We start from the raw sequence: 27,157 nt of genomic DNA, 5'->3' as shown, positions 1-27,157 counted from the left end.
TCACATGTTAAGGTCTGCAAAACCTCCTGCATGCAGAAGAGAAACAGCAGAAGTTTCTTCCATCTATCTGATACTAGGCCTGTGTTGAAAAAATCGATTTCCCAATTCCCAAAAAAAAGCCCTTGAAAACAGATCTTAGCATACTTTAAAAACAGTCCAAGACAATCCAAATCCGAGAGGCAATTGTCTGTTAAATATCATTAATCATGCTCAGCTATAGGCCTGTGTTGAAAAAATCGATTTCCCAATTCTAAATCGATTCTCATATTAATTCCTAAAAATCGATTCATATGTCTAAAGATCGATTTTTATTTTTTTTAAATTTATTTATGTATTTTTTTTCATCATTACATTACAACTTTTGGTTATTTCTTTGTTTATCCCCAAAAAAGAATGTTTTGTTGGACACCAGAATAACTGGTGCCATGTTTTTACCTTTAAATATGTTTAAAGGTATGAAAACATTAAAATGTTAGGTTATAATTGCATTAATTGTCTATATTTTATTACTTTATATACTGTCTTGGGGTTACATTTGCAAAAAAAAATCTTTTCCTTCCTTCCTTCCTTCCTTCCTTCCTTCCTTCCTTCCTTCCTTCCTTCCTTCCTTCCTTCCTTCCTTCCTTCCTTCCTTCCTTCCTTCCTTCCTTCCTTCCTTCCTTCCTTCCTTCCTTCCTTCCTTCCTTCCTTCCTTCCTTCCTTCCTTCCTTCCTTCCTTCCTTCCTTCCTTCCTTCCTTCCTTCCTTCCTTCCTTCCTTCCTTCCTTCCTTCCTTCCTTCCTTCCTTCCTTCCTTCCTTCCTTCCTTCCTTCCTTCCTTCCTTCCTTCCTTCCTTCCTTCCTTCCTTCCTTCCTTCCTTCCTTCCTTCCTTCCTTCCTTCCTTCCTTCCTTCCTTCCTTCCTTCCTTCCTTCCTTCCTTCCTTCCTTCCTTCCTTCCTTCCTTCCTTCCTTCCTTCCTTCCTTCCTTCCTTCCTTCCTTCCTTCCTTCCTTCCTTCCTTCCTTCCTTCCTTCCTTCCTTCCTTCCTTCCTTCCTTCCTTCCTTCCTTCCTTCCTTCCTTCCTTCCTTCCTTCCTTCGTGCATGTATTTACACAGAACCATAAATCAGATTTACACAAAAACTTCATCAACGGGAATTTATCGTTTTTACCGTGAGCTCAAAAAACAGTTTTAATAACACTAACCCAAATCAATATCGGAATCGGATCAAATCAAATCTTGATAATCGATTCTGAATCTTAAGAATCGGAATCGATTCTTGACATTTGAATGGATCCCCAGCCCTATCTGATACTCTGCCCATTTCCCTGATATTCCTCCCACCTCTGGTCTTATTTCCCAACATGCCTACGCTCTCGTCTCTCCAACCACCTGGAGCCGCCCAGGTGCAGGTTTGCCTTTCACACATTTGCATTAGGTGCTCCACCTGTTCACACATGTGAATAAATGCAACGCCTGGCTGCGCTCCATACGTCTGGCTGTGTGTGCACAGACACGCACGCCGTCCCTGAACAGTCCTGCGATAGTTCCATGTCACAAGTCTAAAAACATCAACATGCTGAGTCTGCAGCAAGGCGCCAGTCACCAGGGAAACAATTCAGCCAGAGACACACACACACAGTCAGCCAAAACACATCATTTTGTAAGGCACCAGCAAAACAAGCCGTCTGAAATGCTGCAGACGTAAACACAAAAGGCAGCATTCCTGCCCATTGTACTGGAGCAGTTGAAGTAAAGTCATTTAATTTGGTTTGATTATGAAGGTGAGAACAACTGTGCTGAACTATAACGCCCTTAATATGCCAGTTATTGCTGCGTTTCCGACACAATAAAGCATTCCAACAGACCATTACTTGAAAAGCCACTTTTGAAAACCAGCAAAACCGATGCCGATAATAGAAAGTCTCTCATAAACCCTGTGACTACAAAGACACAGATTAAGGCTAAAATTGCAGTCTCAACCCACACCTTTGTTTAGCTCCGACTTGGATGAATGAGACATTGAAGCGAAGACATGCGGACGAGTAAATCTTGCATAACAACCTCCCCGAAGCTTTTCCTCCTTCCTCACAGTCGAGATGTTAAAACGACACAGAAAGCCGTGGATGCATATCCGACCATTGTCCCCAACATTTGCATAAACACAGGGGTGTCAAACGCGCGGCCCGCGAGAAGTTTCCAACGCAAAAAACCGAAATGTTAATTTACTAAAAAGGAAGGCATAAATAATTGCCATGAATCGCTGCATATCCGATAATATATTTCTTCTACAAATCCATCGTTATTCCACAAATAGAGCAGTTTTTGACATTTTTTTAGTTTTCTAGAATGCATTTGCCGATTTTATTTCTTTGTAGACGGTCGTTTATTTTTATTAACTGACTACTATTATTTATTTTCGCAGGAAAAATATCACTGCTAAAAAAGATGATAGAAGATATTTATTCGGAGAATTTCAGTTTTGAATACGAGGATAGTGACAAAGTAAAACAGTTAAAAAAGAATTGCTGACTTTTTTGGCGTAAATATCTGCACCAATTTTAAGTGTATTTATTTTTAAATTGTACTGGAAAAATCTCTCAGATGTAATAAGAAAGATTTTGCTTTAATTAAATTTCCTATAATAAAGCGAAATATAAAAAAAACCTACTTGTTTCTGTTTATCTTTGTAAAATGATATTAAAAGTATCTTATATAATTTGAAAAAAAACGAGAAATTTCAAGAAAAGATCCTGAAGAAATATATTTTACATAATTAGAGTGTAAACAAAGTGCATATTTCCTTTAAAATTAACATAACTGATATTGGATTAGATAACAATAGTAAAAGAAAAAAGAATTAGAAAAAAAAAACGTTTGCACCGTTTTTGTTATTTTGAGCGAGCGAGAAAAAAATTGGTCAAATCCGGCCGGCCAAGCAAAATGAGTTTGACACCCCTGCTCTATACAATTCAAATCCCCCGATGACGGGATCGGTCAGCTTACCTTTCTGGCAGTGGTTGGAGTTCCAGCAGCGGTAGTTGTAGTTGTTGTTGAACATGGTCTTCCTGCACAGAGGGTTGTTCTCCATGATGCCCGGACAGACGTCGCTGCACTCCTTCGACTGCTTGTTCCCCGCGATGTAGTTGTTGAACTCGGCGTCCATGATGAGCGACCAGTCGATGGAGTCCAGGTAGCAGAGCTCCGGGTTCTTCTCGATGCGGATGGCGCCGCGCGTGATGTTCCTCAGGTTGTACAGGCCGATGTCCTTCAGGCTGGTCATCTCGAAGATGACCAGGGCGTAGTTGTAGAAGAGGTTCCTCCCGCGGATCACGGCCAGGTTGGGGAAGAGCGCGCTCAGGCTGTCCAGGCCGGACACGCGGAAGAGCAGCAGGTAGTCGGTGATCATGGTCAGCTTGGGAAAGCTCAGGGAGCGGAAGTTTTCTTGGTTGGCGTTGTTGTTTTTGTCCCCGATGAGCAGGATCTGCAGGTAGCCTTCCACCACCGTGCAGTTCTCCAGACGCCGGAATTCATTGATGTCGTTGCCGATATCGATGCTGGGACCACAAACTGCAGAAAAAGAAAAGAGAGGAGTTGTAATTATCCATTAACGTTACGATCTACATAACTTATCTTCCTGTTACATCCTAATACCTGATGCATCAGGGGCACAGTGGGAAATTGCCAGAGCTGGTAGAGTAGCCAAAGATTGTACTCAAGTAAAAGTACTCTTACTTCAGAATAATATGACTCAAGTAAAAAGTAGTCATCCAAATAATTACTTGAGTAAAAGTAGAAAAGTACTTGAAAAAACTACTCAAGTACTGAGTAACTGTTGAGTAACGTCTGATTTATTTTTCTTAACACAACCATTCAAACAGACAAAAGTACAAAATAATCATCTTCAGGGAAATTAAATCAATAAAATAATAAAATAAATTAAAATTGATAAAAAAAATAAAATGTAGTTTAAATTAAAATAAGCTTAAAGTAAATTCAAGTACTTTAATAAATAATAAAATTGATAAAATAACAGAAGAAAGAAAGAAATTAAGCACAAGTAGTACAAAATTTCAAGCCTTTGTACTTTTCTTTTTTAACCAGGCAGAACTAGAACAAACATGAACTCATAGAAACTCTGTGTGTGTTTGAGTCTGTGTAAATGTGACAAAACATGCAAAAACTAACATTTTTACCAAAGAATCACCCAGTGATGTCATGAGATTGATTGTACGCGGATAAAAGGGATAAAAGAAAAGTAACAGCTCAACGTAGCCTAATGTAGCGGAGTAAGAGGAACAGTTTCTTCTTCACAAATCTACTCAAATAAAAGTAAAAAGTATAGTGATTCTAAACTACTCCTAAAAGTACAACATTTCCCAAAACTTACTCAAGTAAATGTAACGGAGTAAATGTAACTCGTTACTACCCACTCTGGAAATTGCGATTAAATCAAAAGTCAAGCACACTTAAAATCCCAAAACCACATCCTACCTGCTTTTTTTGCATTGTTTTTCTTTCTACTACTGCACTACTTTTTATTTTTCATTCCAATGTATATATTGTTTATATTTTGTAAAAATATATATTTTTTACTTTTTTACCCTTTCCCTGCATGTGTGTTTTGAGTGTTCTGCTGCTGCACAAAGCCAATTTCCCCATTGAGGGAGAAATAAAGGACAATCTAATCTAATAACATTTTTTTGAATTATCTGGATATTTCATGATTTAAATGGTCCACTCTTCGCCGTTAAATGTAACTATTTATTTTGCTCCTGAAATTCTGACCCTTTTAAAAACAAACTTATCCAAACATTTCTTTTCTTTGTCTCTTAAATATGGACAGTGCACTTGACGGTGCTGTTGTTGGCGCGGCGTGTTCAGCGGTTCAGCGGTAACTTAACGTGATGAAACCGAGTAAACACTCCAGCCCAGACTGAAGAGAGCATAGGTTAACAGCGCAATAAACTTTTGATGGCCTGGCTTTTGTTACTCTTGTGTCCACCGTATAAATCTTTTGTGTGTGTGTTTTTTTTAACCGTATAGGCTTTGCCAAGTTTTCATCAGACAAAACATTGAAAGGATTACAAAGTTTTCAAGAATCAAAGAGTATTAATAATACAGCTGTGTTCTGTCTGTTGATCAAACTTGAGAAACAAAAAGGGTTGAAATGAATTATGAGCAAATGTTGAAAGAGTTATGACAACTTGGTTGTTCTTCGTAAAGCGAGTGGGAGTGTGTATGGCACTGAGGTCCTTAAAGGACACAAGACCTTATTTCAAAAGTTTGAATCATTTCCAGAGCTCCACATACCACAGGGATGTAGAAGAAAAGCACCGCTTTCCACCGCATCTTTAAAAGCATTTAGAGAAGTCAGTTTAATGTGGAGAAGTGATCCGCACCAAGGCCCAATCCCAACACTCCCCCTACTTTCTTTCACTAGCCCTAAAAAAGAAGGGACAGATTTTAGGGCACTTGAAATCTTCCCAGGTTTCTGTCCCAATACTCCCCCTAAAATCAGGAAGCTGAGAGCCAAAAGCTGTTTTAATTTCAGCTGTAGCTGTTAATATGCCACTTTATTAAGGTTTAATATTTTTTCAGGCGTAAAAGTAACCGTTAAGATCCCCAACCTGGGCTCAGTTTATCCAAATAACGCCTGTTAAGAAATTTGATCCGATGTTTTCGGAGATGAGAAGAGCCGCCGTGTCGGGGGAGAAACCTGCAGCTCTGTGGAGAATTACCTCTGGCTGAAATAAATCATTTAGGAAGATAAATGTTGGTTTAATAGATGAAATCTAACAGTTGTAGCTACGCCTGTTAAGAAATTTGCTCCGAAAATTTCGAGATTTCTGCCTGCCGGCTCCGGAGCTGGTTTACGGTTCCGCGTTACACCAACACAGAGCCTACGGCGTAGGCTCTGTGTTGGTGTAACGCGGACCCATAAATCAGCCTTTATGCTGGCGTGATCTTCGGCAAACGGGCAAACTAGTGATTATGTACATTCACTGAGTGAATATTATGAAAGTAATATATATATTTCTCGCTAGAAATGTAATCAAAACACATTTTTATGCAGAAACTAACTAAAAATATTGATTTTATTCACTAAAAAATAAGAAATGTCCGCCATGTTTTTTTTTTTTTTGATTCAGTCCGCAAATGACGACGAAAAGCATTCTGGGAAATTTTTCTGTCCCTAGAAAACTATTGAGGATCGGAAGAGGAATTGGGAACCACTACCCTCACGGGAACGCACAACATTAAGGGGTAGTGATGAAAACAAGGGGTAGGTGGGAGTATTGGGACAGGGCCCAGGTCATCCTCTCTCTCTGAGCCTCTTTTGAAAATGCCGATGCAGCTTTGCACAACCCAATTATGAGAAACAAATACAGCACGATGACAATTGGTGAAGATACAAATGAAGACTCACCAAATAATCTACAGGACTGTCTCAGAAAATTAGAATATTGTGATAAAGTTCTTTATTTTCTGTAATACAATTAAAAAAAAACTAAAATGTCATACATTCTGGATTCATTACAAATCAACTGAAATATTGCAAGCCTTTTATTATTTTAATATTGCTGATCATGGTTTACAGCTTAAGATTAAGATTCCCAGAACATTCAAATTTTTTGAGATAGGATATTTGAGTTTTCTTAAGCTGTAAACCATGATCAGCAATATTAAAATAATAAAAGGCTTGCAATATTTCAGTTGATTTGTAATGAATCCAGAATGTATTTTTGTTTTTGTAATTGCATTACAGAAAATCACAATATTCTAATTTTCTGAGACAGTCCTGTATATTCAGTCAACAAAGCGCCAAATTTGGGTTTTGAGTTTGTAGTCAAATAAAAGACTCCTTAAGAGATAGAGAGGAAACTTTTCTTTTTTTTGCATTTTCTTGCAATCGTTTTGCATTAACATTTGAGTTCCTTTGCAATATGTTTTGCGTTACTTTGAAGTGTTTTTTTTTTGTTTTTTTTTTAGCAAAGACCGACTCAAACGTGGCAGCAATGAGCCAAAGCCGCTGCCAAAGCCGCACAGGCGGCCTCCAGTTCGTAACCACAGCCACGGCTTACCGGGGCAGCAACATCTCAAAATCCAAACCAAAACAAGACCCTGCATATCCAGCTGGACTCACTGTTGACCCCCTACGTAGAACACGACCGTTTCACTCAACCTGACGGAAAAAAGAGAAGCTGTGGTTCGATTCTGATGAGCCTCGCTGGGAATACACAACATATTTCTCACTGATCGTGTCCAGATATTTAGATGGTTTGATGTTTCAGTTTAGTCACAAAGTACCGCTGAACTAGGGGAATCGTCAATAGTTTTGTATTTAGGTAAAAGTAATAAGTGCATAAGCACATGAAGTCTGAAAAGAATGATGTGATACAAGACGTTGTGATACTTCTAAAGCTCCTTCCAGGCTGGCTTTTCTTTACTAAACATTTCTAACCTTTCCCAGTTGTGTTGTGTATTTAAACCTCACAAACACAATTAAAATCACCCATTTTTATCCCCACCTCTTAGATTAGACCAAAAAAAAAAAAGCAGGAAATGCCTTGTACATGTAAGGTACAAATGCAACGTCAAGAGAACTTCCTGCTACGTTCCTACGTCTGCAACGCCGTCACAGACATGGAAGAAAACAGAGGAATGAAGGAAAATGTGTGCAGATAAATGTGTCTGAATCAATGCTGAAATGAGGAGATACCGAAATAAGAGCACGTCTGAGGCCACGTTTACACATAGCCGGGTATTTACAAAAACGGAAATTTTTCCCCCTCTACGTTTTGAAAAATATCCTCGTTTACATGAACCCGCATAAATATCTGTTAAGGTGCTATGAGCATCCAAACCTGCAGGGGGCAGTGTAACGAGAAGATAAAGTCATGCTAGCCAATCAGAATCCTGGAAAAAAACAACAAATGACACGAGTAACTTCCAGTTTACTTCCAAGATGAACCAGAGTCTTTGGTTTGGAGTGACAGAGAAGTGGAGTTACTTCAACATTTCGTCTTTTTTCTTGACTTTTTTCTCGACATTTCAACTTTTTCTCAAAATTTTGACTTTTTTCTCGACTTTTTTCTCAAAATTTTGACTTTTTTCTCAAAATTTTAACTTTTTTCTCAACTTTTCTCTCAAAATTTCGACTTTTTTCTCGACTTTTTTCCCAAAATTTCGACTTTTCTCAAAATTTCTCAAAAACTGATATTTCCCCCTCTACATTTAAACAAATCCCATCATTTCCAGGAACCTGCATAAATATCTGTTAAGGTGCTATGAGCATCCAAACCTGCAGGGGGCAGTGTAACGAGAAGATAAAGTCATGCTAGCCAATCAGAATCCTGGAAAAAAACATCAACAAATGACACGTGTGAAGCCTGAATAATATGGTTCTGCGTTAAATCGATGGCGTAGCCTACTGTACGTACGGTGGCGTCGCCGCGTTCCCTACGCCGTAGCTCTGCGTTGGTGTAACGCGGAACCATAAATCAGCCTGGACTGCAGTTACTTCCAAGACAGAACGAGAGTCTTTGGTTTGGAGTGACAGAGAAGTGGAGTTACTTTTAAGTGTGACTTTAGAATATAAAACAGGTAAAATACAAGAAAATATTGACGTTGGCCAAACAAATTGTAACCACAGGTGTCACTCATGACGCTGGTGACGTTTCTGTTCTTTGAGCTCCGTTTTCGTGTAAACGAACGGCCAAAACGCATGAAAACACCACCGTTTTTGCTACGTGGAAACGGGGCCTGAGTCTTTGAGAAGATGAAGAAATAAGGTAACGGCCCCAATCTGCAACAACGCGGTTAAATCAACTATGTTTGAGGCAAACCCGTTCACGTCAGGTCCAGAGCAAATTAAAACCATAAAAGAAGTTACACCAAGTAAATTACGCCATTTATGTCGTAGGAAACCTGGTTTTTATTAGTCAACTGTACGGATGTGCCGAGTATTCAAATACTTAAAACATGTCAACCTTCTTAACCCATGTTACCTTTTAAACATCAGTTTACCTGCACATTTAGATAGTAATTCATAACCGTACTTTTAAGTTATGCGGTTGCAGGAAACATTATAGATGTTTGGTGTACAAATGTTTAGTTTATTTCAAACTTTACATGCCACTTTAAGAAAAAAAAAAGCTTAATCAAATAAACTAAACTCAAGGTAAACTTTACTGTACACATTTTTACAATATGGCCATCACTCGTGCTGGAGTAGCTGTTGTTTCTTTGAAACAGCATTTTTCTAGGCCAAACTCCCCCAACGACCTTGGACGTGGCCGACGCCTTTCCCCGCGCCGCCGTCCGTGCAGAGTTCAGACAGAAACCGAAGGTCTGCTGCGTCTTCAGAGAGCACGGCGGGTAAATCCCTTCATGAGCCTCTTCCTAAGAGGAAATGCAGGGTCACCAATGACGTGCACAGAGACGTCCACGCCATCGAAAGTTTCTGCATATCTGCATATTTTACATAAACATATTTTACATTTTTCAAGTAACAAAATAACATATTTGAACCTTTTTAAAGATTCTTTTCAGTTATTTTAATGTCTGAAAAATGTTAAATGTTAAATTAAAATATGTTTTGATGATGAGAAAATATGTTTCTCTATTTTTCTTATTTTTATGAGGGGGATATATATTGTTTTTCGGCACTACCTTGTTCTCTATAGCTGATACAACATGAATTACTCCTATGTGGGATCAATAAAGTTCTTATTTTTGCCATCTGAGAAAATTAAATATATTATATTTGGTGCCTAACTGTTTCCCAAGTATATTAGTGCGTGTGTGAATGAATAAATGAGACGTAAAACGTAAATTTCTTTGTAGAAAGGCGCTTTATGAAAATAAGTCCATTTACTTGTATTAGTTTACAGCGCAGTCTTGAACATCCAATATGGCAGCGGCGTTGACGTACGGCTCAGTGCTCGATGGGGCGTCTACGTTTATATGTCTATGCTTCTCCCCTCCAACCCACACACACACACACACTCAGGCCCCGTTTCCACATAACCAGGTATTTACAAAAACGGATATTTCCCCCTCTACGCTTTGAAAAATTCCATCGTTTACACGAGATCGTTTTCAAAATCTCTTCGTTTACACGAATCCGCATAAATACGCTGTTAACGTCATGCCAGCCAATCAGAATCCTGGAAAAAACCTCAACAAATGACACGTGTAACTTCCAGTTAAGGCTGATTTATGGTTCCGCGTTACACCAACGCAGAGCTACGGCGTAGGGTACGCGGCGACGCACACCGTACGGCGCGCATCGCCGCGTACCCTACGCCGTAGGATCTGCGTTGATTTAACGCGGGACCATAATTCAGACTTTACTTCCAAGACGGAACGAGAGTCTTTCGTTTGGAGTGACAGAGAAGTGGAGTTACTTTTAAGTGTGACTTTAGAATATAAAACAGGTAAAATACAAGAAAATATTGACGGTTACAAACTAATTGTAACCACAGGTGTCACTCATGACGCTGGTGACGTTTCTGTCTCATAATGTGACGTTCTGAAGCCTAAAGGCTGAAATATGGTTCTGCGTCAAAATGACGCCGTGCCTACGGCGTGTGGTTTGGATCGACGCAGACCACACGCCATCACCTTCGCCGTCGCTGACGTCACCTCCCGAAAATTGTAACTACGCGTCGAGCGACGCAGACCACACGCAGACAGAGACCCCGTCCACACGTAGCCGGGTATTTTTAAAACCGAATATTTCCCCCCTCCGTTTATAAAAAAATTTGCATCCACATTACATCGTTTTAAAAAAAAAACCCCTTCCACACGTAACCGAAGATCTGCCTTTTCGACCACATTCATAAGCATTCAAACCTGTAGATCATCTGCGGCTCCCGGGGAAGCTGCACCTCCGCGGCTCCGCTTCCCCGGCAGGCGCGTCTCCTTCTCCCCCCCGTGTCCCGCCACGGAGCTGCCGCGTTATCAACGCAGCCCTACGCCGTAGCCTACGCCGTACCCTACGCCGTAGCCTACGCCGTAGGGTACGCCGTAGGGTACGCCGTAGGGTGCGCCGTAGGGTGCGCGTCGCCGCGTACCCTACGGCGTAGGCTCTGCGTCGGTGTAACGCAGCAAACGGTGGTCAAGAGCAGAGACCATTTATTTAATAGCTTGGAGAACAGATGCTGGATCATCTGTAGTTCTGTAGTGAACAAAAGGCGCACGTCAGAGCAGATTTGTTGTTGTTTTGGAGCATAATGTGACGTTCGAAAACGCAAAACTCCGGTTGTGTGTGTCTACATGCATCTACATAAACGGAGTTTTCAAAAATCTTCACTTTGCCCGGAGTTTTTTTAAACATTCGTTTATTTGCGTTTTCATGTGGATGACAGGTCCAAACGTAGGAAAATATCTCCGGTTTAGCAGATACCCGGCTACGTGTGGACGGGGTCAGAGAGCGCTGTGATTGGTTCACTTGGAAGCGAAGCATTTCCGGTTACCGGTTTGAAGCAGTCGTGAACTTTCAGGGCTCTTTTTTCGTTTATATGTGACTTTTTTTGTTTTGGTTTTTTGCACAATAGTTGTCCTTATCTCTTTGATTTACTGTGACGGGAAAAAGTCGGATAAACCATTCAGAAAAAGATCGCTAACTAGCGGTCGCGGGGGGTACTGCACCGCGACCAAATGAAGAGACGGAGAAGTCCGAAGGGTTCAATACGGCGTCACGGCTGCGGCGTGTGCTCTGCATTGGTGTGACGCAGAAGCTTAATTCAGCCTTAAATGTCAGTTTTCCTCTGTTTAGACGCAAACGTGAAAACAGAGTTTTTGAAAATCTCCACTGATCTCCGTTTTCGTGTAAACGAACGGCGAAAACGCCTCAGTTTTTGCTCCGTGTAAACGGGACCTCAGACTCTCCACCTGTATTGGTCTCTGCACAGACTAGGATCTGGTGAATTGGCCTGCAGCAGGAGTGAAGCGTCTTGGCGTCGGATCAAAGGCCAGTCAACAAAGCCGTCGTCTGCTCTTTGATGTGAACAAATTGCAAAAACGTGTTTTTATTTGCTTTTATGTTCGGTGAAGACTATAATCACTCACAGAGTCATTTTATTCTCAGCCTCTGGAGAAGATTGTCATTGAATATAGAGTAGGGTTTGTTGAGACAAAGACGCTCTGTTAACCCCGCCGTACGTGACGTGATGCACAGCAAATTAAAAACAAAAGCAGCGGCCGGTTCGATGTGTGGCCTGGGAATAATGGAAACCTGCATGTGGAAAAGTTTAGTGAGGAAAGACAGCAATGATTGCTGATGATAGATGGACTGTTTACCTTTCCTACTCTTCCTCCCACCAGGGCGATGTGCTCTAAACAATACCCGGCCCGGAGCCGCCGCCGTATCCACAGTAACATGGAAGCCATTATCACACATCACTGTGAGGAAGATTTAGACTTCAAAAGCTGGAGGGCAATGAGTCACGGAAAACTCACACCTAGCAGCTAACAGGTCCCACGCTAGCACTTATACCGGCCCGTAAAGTTTACCCGTAGGAACGTGAGCGGAGGAGAAAAACAGGAGGAATTCACAATAGAAAAATGCTATTGTTTTTTAAGTGATGGTATATTATAATTAAGAGGTTTAAGCATGTAAATAAATGTTACTCTTTATCAAGGACTGCCCTAAAAGCAGAACACAGACTTAGGCCCCGTTTACACGCAGCAAAAACGCTGGTGTTTTCACGCGTTTTGGCCGTTCGTTTACACGAAAACGAAGCTCAAAGTCTCCAAAAACCATAATTTCTGAAAACTCCGGCCAAAGTGGAGATTTTCAAAAACTCAGTTTTCACGTTTGCTTGTAAACGGAGAGAAACAGAGATTTATTCTTCAGAACGTCACATTATGAGACAGAAACGTCACCAGCGTCATGAGTGACACCTGTGGTTACAATTAGTTTGTAACCGTCAATATTTTCTTGTATTTTACCTGTTTTATATTCTAACATCACACTTAAAAGTAACTCCACTTCTCTCTCACTCCAAACCAAAGACTCTCGTTCCGTCTTGGAAGTAAAGCCTGAATTATGGTCCTGCATTATATCAACGCAGAGCCTACGGCGTAGGGTACGCGGCGATGCGCGCCGTACGGTGTGCGTCGCCGCGTCCCCTACGCCGTAGCTCTGCGTTGGTGTAACGCGGGACCATAAATCAGCCTTAACTGGAAGTTACACGTGTCATTTGTTGATGTTTTTTCCAGGATTCTGATTGGCTGGCATGACGTTAACAGTATTTATGCGGATCCGTGTAAACGAAGAGATTTTGAAAACGATCTCGTGTAAACGATGTAATTTTTCAAAACGTAGAGGGGGAAATACCCATTTTTGTAAATACCCGGCTATATGGAAACGGGGCCTAAGGCTGCGTCCCAATTGACCCCCTCGCCGTTGTTTTCTTCACTACCCCTAACTTTTGCGCGTTCCCGTGAAGGTAGTGGTTCCCAATTCCTCTTTTCATCTAGGGGGAGGGGGTATAACGAGGGGGCGAGGGGCTGAGAATAGCCCCTTCAAATCGAGGGATTTCAAATGCTGATTTCGCGAGCGAGGAGCTATGAAAATTTCCCAGAATGCTTTTCGTCGTCATTTGTGGACTGAATCCAAAAAAAAAAAACATGGCGGACATTTCTTAGTGAATAAATCAATATTTTGAGTTAGTTTCTGCATAAAAATGCGTTTTGATTACATTTCTAGCGACAAATGTATATTTTACTTTCATAATATTCACTCAGTGAATGTACATAATCCCTTTTTTGTCCGTTGTTCGCGAAGAATCGCGCCGGAGTAAAGGCTGTTAGGTTACGCTGTAGGCTACGTAAGCTACGCCGTAGGCTACGTAAGCTACGCCGTAGGCTACGTAAGCTACGCCGTAGGCTACGTAAGCTACGCCGTAGGCTCTGCGTCGATTTGACTCGCCGACCGAAGGCAAACAGGCAGACTCGTCTCAGATTGTGACCGAGGGAGCAAGCATTTTTTTGTGAGAAATAGAGAGAAATAATCCTGTGACTCTTTTGTTTTGGATGTTTCTGATATAATAGTTTTCAGAAACCACAAAGTAATCCAGCTGTTATCTGGGTAATTTACACACTTTCAGATAAAGTTGCCGAAGATCGCGCCAGAATAAAGGGATTTATGGTTCCACGTTACACCAACGCAGAGCCTACGGCGGAGGTTCTGCGTTGGTGTACGCGGCGACGCACACCGTACGCTCTGCTTTTGGCTCTCAGCTTCCTGATCAGGGTAGGGATGAAAACGAGGGGGAGTAGGAGAAATGGGACAGGCACCTGGGCCAAGTGCCTTAGATTTCAAGTGCCCTAAAATCTCCCCCTTCTTTTTTAGGGGGTAGGGAAGAAAAGAAGGGCGAGTGGAGAAAAGAAGGGCGAGTGAAGAAAAGAAGGGTGAGTGAAGGGGAATTGGGATTGGGCCTAAAATTACAAAAAGGGCTTTAATTTTACTAATTTTACTACCCCAATCACTGAATAACGTTATCAGGAAGAGCCCTGATGTTGTGAGATCTGATAACTGTGAATGTTTCACTCCAGTACTTCTGTAAATGCCATTTGTTAGATCAGTTACAGATGTATTTTTTGTGATTTTATTTGCATTCTTATGTTATTTTATGTCACTGTATTTGTTAAGTTCTTTGAGTCGTCTTTGTGTTTGAAATGTGCTTTACAAATAAAGGTGATACCAAAGTTTATCTAGTGTCTCTTCTTTCAATCACATTGTGCTTTAGTCTTTTGAATCAGAATGTTAAAAGTTGAATTATTGATGCATTCAAACTGTCAACAAAAGTGCGCCTGTGTGTTTTCTAAAGCAACTAACCGGAAAAGAATGTGCAAGTAAATCCCAATCTCTTTGTACTACAGCTCAATGTTTTGTTGTTTTAAACCTCTCAGGCTTTTCTTTGCTCCATCACAGATTTATCGTAGCACTAACATTAAAAAAGAAAGTTATCTAAAGAGGCTCCGTATAAAAACAAACCAGCTCTGATCAGAATTCACATCGCTAGCCATTTGGTTTTAAGTCCAAATAATATCTAGTTGAGCGCGTGTACAGGAAAACTTAAGTTTGGTGCACGTGAGAATCGATTCAGCTGGTTGTCATCCTTTCTAATTTTGCACTTCATTAGGTTCAGCGCGAGTACATTAGAAAACCGGGAAGAGCTGGAGGGAAGGACGGAGAGCAGGTCCATCTTTAACAACATCAAGAAGTTACAATTACCACAAACATTAACAGAGAAACATCAGAACGTGCTGACGCGTCTAACAGACCTGGCCACTAATCCCTGTACGCCACAACGCCTGCAATTCACCACCAGATAGTCCTTAATTATGGGGAAGTGAATAGGGCTAAACAACAAATAATTTAAACATGGATATAGAACATAAAATACAGTGCATATATTGTATGTGTGTATTAGGGATGGGCGGTATGGACTAAAAAATTTATCACGATAATTTCTGGCATTTATCCTGATAATGATAAAAATGACAATAAAAAAAATACCAATTCAACTCCACCTTTGTAACTATAAATCTATCACCACATTCAGTCTTTGGAGCCAAAACACTGCTCTAAAACATACTAAATACTAAACTACACCAATTACATTGAATTAATAAAAACCAATTAAATGAGTTACACCTGTACTGCAAAACTGGAATGACTCAAATCCGCCATGTTTGTTACACATCTTTCTTTCTTTCTTTCTTTCTTTCTTTCTTTCTTTCTTTCTTTCTTTCTTTCTTTCTTTCAAATGTTTGACCTTTTTTTCCTCTTTTTTCTTATTTTTTTTCTTTTTTTCCTTTTTTTCTTCCCTTTTCCGTTCCCTTTTAATCTCGACATTTCAACTTTTTTCTCGACATTTCAACTTTTTTCCTCGACATTTCACCTTTTTTCATGAAATTTTGACTATTTCCTCAACGTTTTACTTTTTTCTCAACATTTCAACTTTTTTCTTGAGATTGTACTTCAACATTAATCTCGACATTTCGACTTTTATCTCGACATTTCGACTTTTTTCTCTAAGTGCATAATGAAAAAAAATCTTCCTCCTTTAAAATATTATTTCATTTTTCTCCTGCCTAACCCTAACACTCTTCCATAGATTTGCGTAACAAAAAGAGTCATGAGGAAAGACATTAGCAGCTACATTTGCAGCCAAGGACCCAGTTCTAACTAATATAGAAACATGCAGCATGTGTTGCCTTCATTCTAATTCTGATACAAGACTTTACATTTTTTGCGGCTCCAGACATATTTGTTTTTTGTGTTTTTGGTCCAATACGGCTCTTTCAACATTCTGGGTTGCCAACCCCTGCCCTAGACTAACTGAAATCTTCCTCCTCCAGGTCTGTCTCTGCTAAATCTGTGGCTGGAACAATTTTGTCAAAATGCAGACTCACTTACTAATAATGACTATAAGTCCAGTATCTAGTATAAACTGTAAACTGCATTGTAGCCTCCAGAATTATTGTTGTGTTTGAATCATGTACTTTCCTGTGATTGACGGCGTATTGTGTTGAATAGCAGCAGCTGCTGCAGGACGAGGACTGTAGTGGTTGGAGAACTGGTGCAAATGTTGGTGTGCTGATGTCACAACTCACAAGCGACTGACGCGTCAACCATAATCAGCTTACAACAGTCCAGATGATTTTCCCGCTGCTGTCAATAATGTGACCAGTGAGTGGCACTGCAAATAAAGTAAGTTCCCCTATTAACAAATGCTTAAATGTTTGTTTACAAACTAAAAAAGACACTTAAGGGCCTTGCCTCGTCTAGCTGTACATGGAGCAACGTGACTTCTTTTGTTTAACCCATCCCATCATGCATTGTGAGCCCTCCGCCCAGGCCTATTCTTAAACGTTTCCAGTTGCAAGAATGGGCTTTAAATGAACAGTTTTCTGTTGCCTCGTGCAAATATGTACAAGACTGTCTCAGAAAATTAGAATATTGTGATAAAGTTCTTTATTTTCTGTAATGCAATTAAAAAAAAAAAAAAAATGTCATACATTTTAATATTGCTGATTATGGCTTACAGTTTAAGATTAAGATTCCCAGAATATTCAAATTTTTTGAGATAGGATATTTGAGTTTTCTTAAGCTGTAAGCCATGATCAGCAATATTAAAATAATAAGACTTCTTTTTTTTGTGTCGTTTGTTTTTTTTTATTTAATTAATAATTCTCATTACAATTTGATATATATATTATTTTTTTATTTTGCAATTGCAATTGTCCATTTATGTCTTAGTTTATTTATTTGTTGTTTTGCTTTTTTATTGTGGTTCTAGTTTTATACAGGTTGTTCGGGTTTGCTGCAATACGTAAGTGACCACTCTATTTTTCTGTTGTTTTTTGCTAAAAGAAAAATGTGTGCTTAATTTGCTAAATGTTTTGATATAATTGTATACATCTGCAAAACCCAATAAAAAAAGTTGGGATAAAAGAAAAAAAATAATAAAAGACTTGCAATATTTCAGTTGATTTGTAATGAATCCAGAATGTATGACATTTTTTTTAGTAATTGCATTACAGAAAATCACAATATTCTAATTTTCTGAGACAGTCCTGTATAGACGGCTCTGCACAAGTTCCTGCCCGGATTACCCAGAGTTCCTGTAGGATGAAGGCTCTATTGAACTGCTGCTCTGGAAGGTGCTGAAGTCTCTGCACGACGCCACCGTGGTGCAAACTGCAGGCAGGTGATAATTACATGACGAGGACGGCAATACGGCTCCCTAAAGCGATCAATGGCTCTGACAAGATCACGAACAGAAACTAAAACAGTCTCCCAGAAACAGCAACAAGAAACTACCTGAGAAAGTGGAGGGTTGACATCGACCTACCGACGACTTCCAACCACATAGCAAGCAATCAATCCTTCTATAGCACATTTAACAACCAAAGTGCTTCACAGAAGTTTAATAACAAATGTTAGAGCCATTCTTACTAGGGATGGGCGGTATGGAATAAAATATGGAATAAAAAATGTATCACGATCATTTCTGGCATTTATCCCGATAACGATAAAAATGACGATAAAAAAAATACCAATTCAACCAGAATTTTTCTTTCTTTCTTTCTTTCAGGCTCATTTCTTTCTTTCTTTCTTTCTTTCTTTCTTTCTTTCTTTCTTTCTTTCAGGCTCATTTCTTTCTTTCTTTCTTTCAGGCTCATTTCTTTCTTTCTTTCTTTCTTTCTTTCTTTCTTTCTTTCAGGCTCATTTCTTTCTTTCTTTCTTTCTTTCTTTCTTTCTTTCTTTCTTTCTTTCTTTCTTTCTTTCTTTCTTTCTTTCTTTCTTTCTTTCTTTCTGGCTCATTTCTATCTTTCACGTACGTTGTGCGTGGATTTAACACAGAATCATAAATCAGTTTTACACAAAAACATCATCAACGGGAATTTATCATTTTTACCGTGAGATACAAATTCTTACCGTGGGGGATTTTTTTGACGGTTTATGGTGAACGGTAAAATATCACCCATTCCTAAACCAAGGTTGACCAAAGTGCTTCACACAAGTTTAATAACAAATGTTAGAGCCATTCTTACATATGAACAAAGGGATTAATAATTTAGATTTTGTAATATTGATTTGAGAGAGCACACTAGTTTTGACCGTGCTTGCTAGAGAATAATATTTTGTTGTATTATTGCACAGTTTGTTTTTTTTGAAATTGAAAGACAGGCTTTCCAGTAAACTTTTGAAAGAAGAACACAGACGGTGACGCGTCAGCTACATGCTCCGGGACTATAGCTTAGACGGAGCCACACTTACAACAAATAGATACTAAAACAAAAAAAGTAATAATTAAACACACAAAGATTAAAAATAACTAGTAAAAGCCCCAATAAAATCCAGAAATTGGTCAAAATTACCTTAAATGTGACTATTAAGAGCCAAATGCCGTCCTAAACAGATACGTCTTCAGTTTTCAACATATTAAACATGCTACTTTTATTTGAGTGTGTTTTTTTTATTCTAAACTTTGAAAATGTTCAATAAAAAGATATATCCATTAAGATTGAATCTGTTGCTGTGGGTTATTTGCATTTATAGTTTAATTGTGGTTGTGAGGATAGAAGCAGCAGGTTTCTGAGTGAGAACCGCTGCTACTTTCAGTCGCTGCAGGAAAAGGCCTTGGGTGTGATTTAAGATAGGGAGAGTGCCGGTATGGTGGTTATGTCTTTCTCTATAATCTACTTGTCAGCGCACACTGTCAGCAGCTCCAGAACGCTGCATACCTGTTAATACATTCCCAACTCACCGGCCTGTAAAAAAAGAAAAAAAAGAAAAAAAAGGAAAGAGGCACAGTGCCGGGTGATGTTACATCATCAAAGCCTCGACGCTTCACCCTGTACGGCCTCTGCAAAGCACCGGCACGGTCATTAGGCCTGTGTTGAAAAAATCAATTTCCCAATTCTAAATCAATTCTCATATTAATTCCTTAAAATCGATTCATATGTCTAAAGATCAAATTTTGTTTTTAATTTTTTTTTTTTTATTTATGTTTTTTTTTTCATCATTACATTACAACTTTTGTTTTTTTTTTGTTTATCCCCAAAAAAGGAATGTTTTGTTGGACACGAGAATAACTTGTGCCATGTTTTTGCCTTTAAATATGTTTAAAGGTATGAAAACATTAAAGTGTTAGGTTATAATTGCATAAATTGTCTATATTTCATTACTTTATATACTGTCTTGGGGTTACATTTGCAAAAAATGATAAAAACCAAATGCTCTAAAAATTAAAAAGCAAAATAAACCGAAAATGGAACAAATAAAAACGGAATGTGGAAAAAAATAAAACTGATTTCATCCGTCTCTGTTTCCTCCTGGATCTGTTTGGTAATTCTGACCCACGATGTTTCTGTTTCAGTTCTATCAGCATTCTGGGAGCTGATTGGTCCCAAGGAGGAAGGAAGGGAGAAAAGAGGAAGGGAAGAAGGAAGGAAGGGAAGAAGGAGTTGAATTGGTATTTTTTTTTTATCCTCATTTTTATCATTATCGGGATAAATGCCAGAAATTATCGTGATACATGTTTTAGTCCGTACCGCCCAGCCCTAATATATATGTGTGTATGTATATATATAGATAGATAGATGTGTGCGTGTGGGTAACTGTACACTGAGTGAAGTGACATTGCAGCTCACAGCTTTTGTCTTCATGCGAGTCTTGAAATTTGCTTAATTTAAAGGTTCTTTCTTTAATCCAGGTTTTGTTTCATGTGTTGCCACCTTGAAATGTTTCCAGCTGAAGCTTAAACTCGGCTTCCTGATTCATCCCATTCATGGTGCCTTGTTGGGGAGGGGGGGTTTACGGGTTGAACCAGGGTCTGGGTTTTAAAATAGAACATTCACCAGCAGACAGACCCAGTCCTGTTGATTGGAAGAGTGAGGAGTTTGTGAAGTGTGTGTTATGGGGTTTACTGTTCAGCCCCAGTGGTCGCAGGACAAACCCAGCAGGAGCAGAGATTCTTCCATCGCACTCCTACATTTACTCCAACTTCAGCGTCCACGGAGCTGTCTAAATATTCTTTGTGTGGCTGAACTGTGAGCATTCCTGCTGGTTTATGCACCGGCCGGGGCTAAAGGGCTTCTGCAGGAGTGGGTTAACCAGGTCCAGCACAATCCGCTTTTACAATCAACCAAACACGTTCTCTCCGTCAAGAATGATCTCCTGGCAAAGCCACGGACGGCATTTCTGCTCACCTTCCCCTCCATGTGGAAAAATATTCCTGAATACATTTGCCCCCTCAGACTAGGGATGGGCGGTATGGACTAAAAAATGTATCACGATCATTTCTGGCATTTATCCCAATAACGATAAAAATGACGATAAAAAAATACCAATTCAACTCCATCTTTTTAACTATAAATCTATCTCCACATTCAGTCTTTGGAGCCAAAACACTGCTCTAAAAGATACTAAATACTACTAAACGTCATCAATGGGAATTCTTCCTTCCTTTCTTCCTTCCTTCCTTCCTTCCTTCCTTCCTTCCTTCTTTTTTCCCTTCCTTCCTTCTTTCTTCCTGCTCTCTCCTTCCTTCTCCCCTTTCCTTCCTTCCTTCCTTCATTCTTTTTTCCCTTCCTCCCTTCCTCCCTTCCTCCCTTCCTTCCTTCCTTCCTTCCTTCAGGGAAATGAGCAGTAAACAGTTTTTATCTGCAGTCTGGTGGCAGTGCATGAAGCCCCGGCTCAGAAAGGCACATTGCTTCCCATTTATTTTCTTAGAGCTTCCAGTAGATTTCCTGTGATCGTCTGTGGACATTCTGGGTGTTACAGCCAGTTCAGAAAAGGTTATCAAGAGTAAATATGTGATGTGGTGGCTCATCAAAGCTGCAGAGATAGGCTTGTGTGCTCAGCTGTTTAAAATCTGTGTGGACGGACGGGGAGGGGGAGTTAATAAGCTGCTGCACCTGCCGTGGTATTTTAACTTAGTGGCTGCAAATCAAGGACTTTTGTTTCAGATTTTTAATTTTAACGATTAGGAGTAGGGCTGGGGATCAATTCAGATGTCAAGAATCGATTCCGATTCTTAAGATTCAGAATTGATTATCACGATCCGATTTGATTCCGATATTGATTTGGGTTAGTGTTATTAAAACAGTTTTTTGAGCTGTTGCATGAATTATATGACTGTAGTTCTGCAACATATTACTACTAGTATTATATTGAGATTCAACAGCAAGTATTGCAGCTAATGATGCTGCCTTGTTTTCTCCCTTCTTTCTCCCTTTTCCTTCCTTCCTTCCTTCCTTCCTTCCTTCCTTCCTTCCTTCCTTCCTTCCTTCCTTCCTTCCTTCCTTCCTTCCTTCCTTCCTTCCTTCCTTCCTTCCTTCCTTCCTTCCTTCCTTCCTTCCTTCCTTCCTTCCTTCCTTCCTTCCTTCCTTCCTTCCTTCCTTCCTTCCTTCCTTCCTTCCTTCCTTCCTTCCTTCCTTCCTTCCTTCCTTCCTTCCTTCCTTCCTTCCTTCCTTCCTTCCTTCCTTCACGTACGTTGTGCGTGGATTTAACACAGAATCATAAATCAGTTTTACACAAAAACATCATCAACATGAATTTATCATTTTTATCGTGAGATACAAATTCTTACCGTGGGGAATTTTTTTGACGGTTTATCGTAAAATATCACCCATTCCTAGCACACACACACATTATATATATATAGATAGATAGATAGATAGATAGATAGATAGATAGATAGATAGATAGATAGATAGATAGATAGATAGATAGATAGATAGATAGATAGATAGATAGATAGATAGATAGATAGATAGATAGATAGATAGATAGATAGATAGATAGATAGATAGATAGATAGATATGTTCTTTGTGGTGTCAATTGCCACTTTTAAAAGTCCCCAAAGTTTCAAAATAAAAAAGAAACACTTATACAAGCTAAAAACACAGATTGCACATTATAAACTCATCCATAGTTGAAAACAACTACCTAACGTGACATTTGACTACGTTTGTTTCCTTTAAATATGAAGGTCGATTATTTCAAACGAAAAAAAACACCCACTCAAAAAAAGATGTCTAAATCTGACAAATTAAGAAACCTGATTAAATACAAGGCGTGCGCTACATTTGGTAAATCTCTCTTTGTGCTTATCCAATAAAACAAGTTATACAAATGTGGATTTGTTTCAAGTCTCGGTACAAACAGTTTCCCACCGATTCATCACAAAATCCCCTTTGAACACACATTTAAACTGTTTAATTCTTATCTGCGTTTGGGGAGGTGGGTCTTCTTTTGAGATCCCAAATATCTTCCAACTTTTTGCCGCTTGTGATTCACCACGTTGTGACTCAGAGTTGACAATATGCCGTGTATATATAGCCTGGCAGACTTTCTCTGTGGCATGAGTCAGAGCAATGCATTTAAAAAACGCTATTAATCTGACTCGTGATTGGGGTTTGCTTGATATCACAGGCAAAAAAACATAACATTAGTTTCCTGAGATGAGGTTTAAGTCATATATTTTCTGCACATGACACAATTTTCTCGTGCATCATCTCTGTCGTCTCCATCGGGCTGCAGTGTCGACTTCATGCACGCGGTGGATAACAGATGTGGGAGTGTTTTGGTGTTGGTTTTGTGTCCCCGGGACGGCGGTGCGGCTGCAGGAGCAAGTTTCCCCCGGGAGTCCAGACCAGATATCAGTCAGCACCACTCAAGGTGACAAAACTTGCTTATAATTTTTGAAAAGATCCATGATTATAGATGATATTTTGGTATGAAAACCTTCCTGAGTGGCAGCTGGATCAGAGTTATCAGCTCATGAGTAGAGCTGGGTATCAATTCAAATGTCAAGAATCGATTTGATTCCGATTCTTAAGATTCAGAATCGATTATCACCATTTGATTCGATTCGATATTGATTTGGGTTAGTGTTGCCTGGATTATATAACTGTAAAATAACTATTGAAATAACTAAGAAATAAATAACTCAAATAGGCATTTCAATATCCATTTAAAGTGCAAAAAAATAAAGAAATTGCAACAGCTCAAGCAGTAAACAGATTATTTTATCTTGTCTGATTTATTCTGTCACCAGACACAGCTGGACATGAAGCACCGGCATTTTTCAGGTATTTCATGACAAACCGTGTCCGATAACAGAGAAACCAAACAAGCTCTAGTAAATATAGATAATATGAACTTCATTGAACTAATATAACATTTAGATATTTAAGCGAGTTTTCAAAACTACTGGGATTAAAGTTCACCAGGCAAAAATTTAATGATGGAAAAAAAAAAAGAAAAACAAATCGATCTTTACAAATCGATTTTTAGGAATTAATATGAGAATCGATTTAGAATCAGAAAATCGATTTTTTTCAACACAGGCTTACTCATGAAGTTCAGAAAATTACATTTTAGATGCTGCTGCATATCCTGGTTTAGACTCAAGTTCAGGAAATCTGTCAATGTTTCACTATATTGTCTTTGGTATCATTTTAAAGGAGACATTTTAAGCATTCATTCAAGCTAAGATGTGAATCTTTCTGACCAACATAGAGGTCACTGCAGCTCTTTAAACTATAAACAATGCACATTTTTACATAATTTTCACCTAAATGAAATACTATCTTTTAGCCCTGTGTCATCTAGGAACAACAGAGACTCAAAATACAAAAACTGGAATACTCACAGGACCATAAGGATTCAGGAAATGTATCACATCTTAGCTTGAATAAATTAATGCTTCAAAGTAGGCCTGTGTTGAAAAAATCGATTCTCATTTTAATTCCTAAAAATCAATTAATATGTCTAAAGATCTTTTTTTTTGTTTTGTTTTTTTTGGGGGGGTTGTTATTTTCTTTTATTTATTTATGTTTTTTTTTTTTCATCACTACATTACAACTTTTGGTTATATTTTTGTTTATCCCCAAAAAAGGAATGTTTTGTTGGACATGAGAATAACTGGTGCCATGTTTTTGCCTTTAAATATGTTTAAAGCTATGAAAACATTAAAGTGTTAGGTTATAATTGCATAAATTGTCTATATTTCATTACTTTATAAACTGTCTTGGGGTTACATTTGCAAAAAATGCTAAAAACCAAATGCTCAAAAATTAAAAACCAAAATAGACCGAAAATGGAACAAATAAAAAAGGAATGTGGCAAAAGATTAAGCAAATTAGCATCATTAGCTGCCATTACTTGCTGTTGAATCTCAATATAATACTAGTATTCATATTTTGCAGAACTACAGTCATATAATTCATGCAACAACTCGATTCTTGACATTTGAATCGATCCCCAGCTCTACTTCAAAGGTCCCATTTAAAGACAATATAGTGAAACATTGACAGATTTCCTGTACATGAGTCTAAACCAGGATATGCAGCAGCATCTAAAATGTAATTTTCTGAACTTCATGAGCTGATAACTCTGACCCAGCTGCCACTCAGGAAGGTTTTCAGACCAGAATATCATCTACAGACATGGGTATTTTCTAAAATCATAAGTAAGTTTGGTCACCTTGATGGTGCTGACACGTGAAATTTTGGGCTCTGACCCACGGACTACCGGTGTTTGTGTCCGTGTTTGTGTTTTTCTTTCTTTCTTTCTTTCAGTGTTTGTGTTTCTTCTTTCTTTCTGCCTCATTTCTTTTTGCCTCATTTCTTTTTTCTTTCTTTCTTTCTTTCTGCCTCATTTCTTTCTTTCTTTTCGTCGGTGTTTGTGTTTGTTTCTTTGTTTCTTTGTTTCTTTCTTTCTTTCTTTCTTTCTCACTTCTTTTTTTCTTTCTTTCTGCCTCATTTCTTTCTTTCTTTCTTTCTTTCTTTGTGTCGGTGTTTCTTTCTTTCTTTCTGCCTCATTTCTTTTTTTCTTTCTTTCTGCCTCATTTCCTTCTTTCTTTCTTTGTGTCGGTGTTTGTATTTCTTTCTTTCTTTCGGTGTTTCTTTCTTTCTTTCTTTCGGTGTTTCTTTCTTTCTTTCTGTCGGTGTTTCTTTCTTTCCTTCTGCCTCATTTCTTTCTTTCTTTCTTTCTTTCTGGCTCATTTCTTTCTTTCTTTCTGCCTCATTTATTTTTTTTCTTTCTTTCTCTTTCTTTCTTTCTTTCTTTCCTTTCTTTGTGTCGGTGTTGGTGTCTGTATATGTTTGTGTTTGTGTCAGTGTTTGGTGTTTGGTCGGTGTTTAAGCTGAATTAAGGTTCTGGGTCAAACCAGGGGCCTACACCGTCACCGTGACGCCGTCATGAACCTTCAGACTTCTCCGTCACTCCATTTCTGCGCGGTGCAGTTCCCCCCGTGACCGCTAGTTACCGATCTTTTCCTGAATGGTTTATCCGACTTTTTCCGGTCACAGTGAATCAAAGAGATAAGGACAACTATTGTGCAAAAAAAAAAAAAAAAAAAAAGAAATCACACATACACGAAGAAAAGAGGCTGAAAGTTCACGACTGCTTCAAACCGGAAACCGGAAATACGTTGCTACCAAGAGAACCAATCACAGCCCTCTCGTCTCTGTTGGTCTGCGTCACCTCGACGCGTAGTTACAATTTTCAGTAGGTGCAGGTCAGTGACGGCGTCACTGACGCCGTCACTGACGCCGTGTGGTCTGCGTCGACGCGTAACACACGCCGCAGGCAAGGCGTTGTTTTGACGCAGAACCATAACTCAAGCTTTCGTGTCAGTGTTTGGTGTTTGTGTCGGTGTCTGTGTTTGGCCGGTGTTTCCCTGGTGTGTGTGTGTGTATATGTCGGTGTCTGTGTATGTATCGGTGTTTGTGTCTGGTATCGGTGTACTGTATATGTCTGTGTCTGTGTTTGGTGTGTGTGTTTGTGTCGGTGTATATGTATGTGTGTGTCTGTACTCACTCTCTGCAGCGGCGGGCCGGAGGTTTGTGTCGGTGTGTGTGTTTGTGTCGGTGTTTCCCTGGTGTGTGTATATGTCTGTGTGTGTGTGTTTGTGTACTGTATGTGTATGTATCTGTGTGTGTCGGTGTTTGTGTGTGTGTGTGTGTGTGTGTGTGTATATATATATGTGTGTGTCTGGTCGGTATTCACTCTCTGCAGCGGCGGGCGGAGGTTTGTGTATATGTCTGTGTGTGTGTGTGTGTGTTTGTGGTGTGTTTGGTATCGGTGTGTATGTATTGGTGTATGTGTCTCTGTGTTTGTGTCGGTGTTTCCCTGGTGTATGTATATGTCTGTATCGGTGTGTGTATGTGTGGGTACTCACTCTCTGCGTTTGCGGGCCAGAGGTTTGTGTCGGTGTTTCCCTGGTGTGTGTATATGTCTGTGTTTGTATCATGTGTGTGTGTGTATCTGTACTCACTCTCTGCGTGTGCGGGCCAGAGGTTTGTGTCGGTGTTTCCCTGGTGTGTGTGTGTATATATGTCTGTGTTTGTATCATGTGTGTGTGTGTGTGTGTGTGTGTGTGTGTGTGTGTGTGTGTGTGTGTGTGTCGGTACTCACTCTCTGCGTGTGCGGGCCTGGGGCAGCACGACAGCGCCAGCAGCATCAGAACCAGCATCAGACCCCAAAACAAGGTCAAGCGCCTCCTTCCCAGTCCAGACCTCATTCCTGTGCGAGTAAAGCCCCCAGAAACCTCTCCAGACCTCATTCCTGTGCGAGTAAAGCGAGTAAACCCCCCGGAAACCATGTGAACAAACGGGTTAGACGTGGTGGTGGCGGCTTT

At 39.5% G+C, this 27,157-nt stretch overlaps 1 protein-coding gene across 1 annotated transcript; it reads right to left on the bottom strand.

Moving 5' to 3' along the window:
* LOC133456790 (insulin-like growth factor 1 receptor) lies at window positions 1–27,157 on the bottom strand. Its single transcript, XM_061735384.1, has 3 exons — window positions 26,935–27,157; window positions 2,984–3,547; window positions 1–26 (listed from the first exon to the last, which is right to left on the bottom strand). The coding sequence occupies exons 1-3, from the start codon at window positions 27,119–27,121 to the stop codon at window positions 1–3; spliced, it is 777 nt and encodes a 258-aa protein (XP_061591368.1). The 5' UTR covers window positions 27,122–27,157.

This window comes from Cololabis saira, chromosome 2 (genome assembly GCF_033807715.1).
Source record: "Cololabis saira isolate AMF1-May2022 chromosome 2, fColSai1.1, whole genome shotgun sequence".
Lineage (NCBI taxonomy): Eukaryota > Metazoa > Chordata > Actinopteri > Beloniformes > Belonidae > Cololabis > Cololabis saira.
This window is presented reverse-complemented; position numbering and strand designations above follow the sequence as displayed.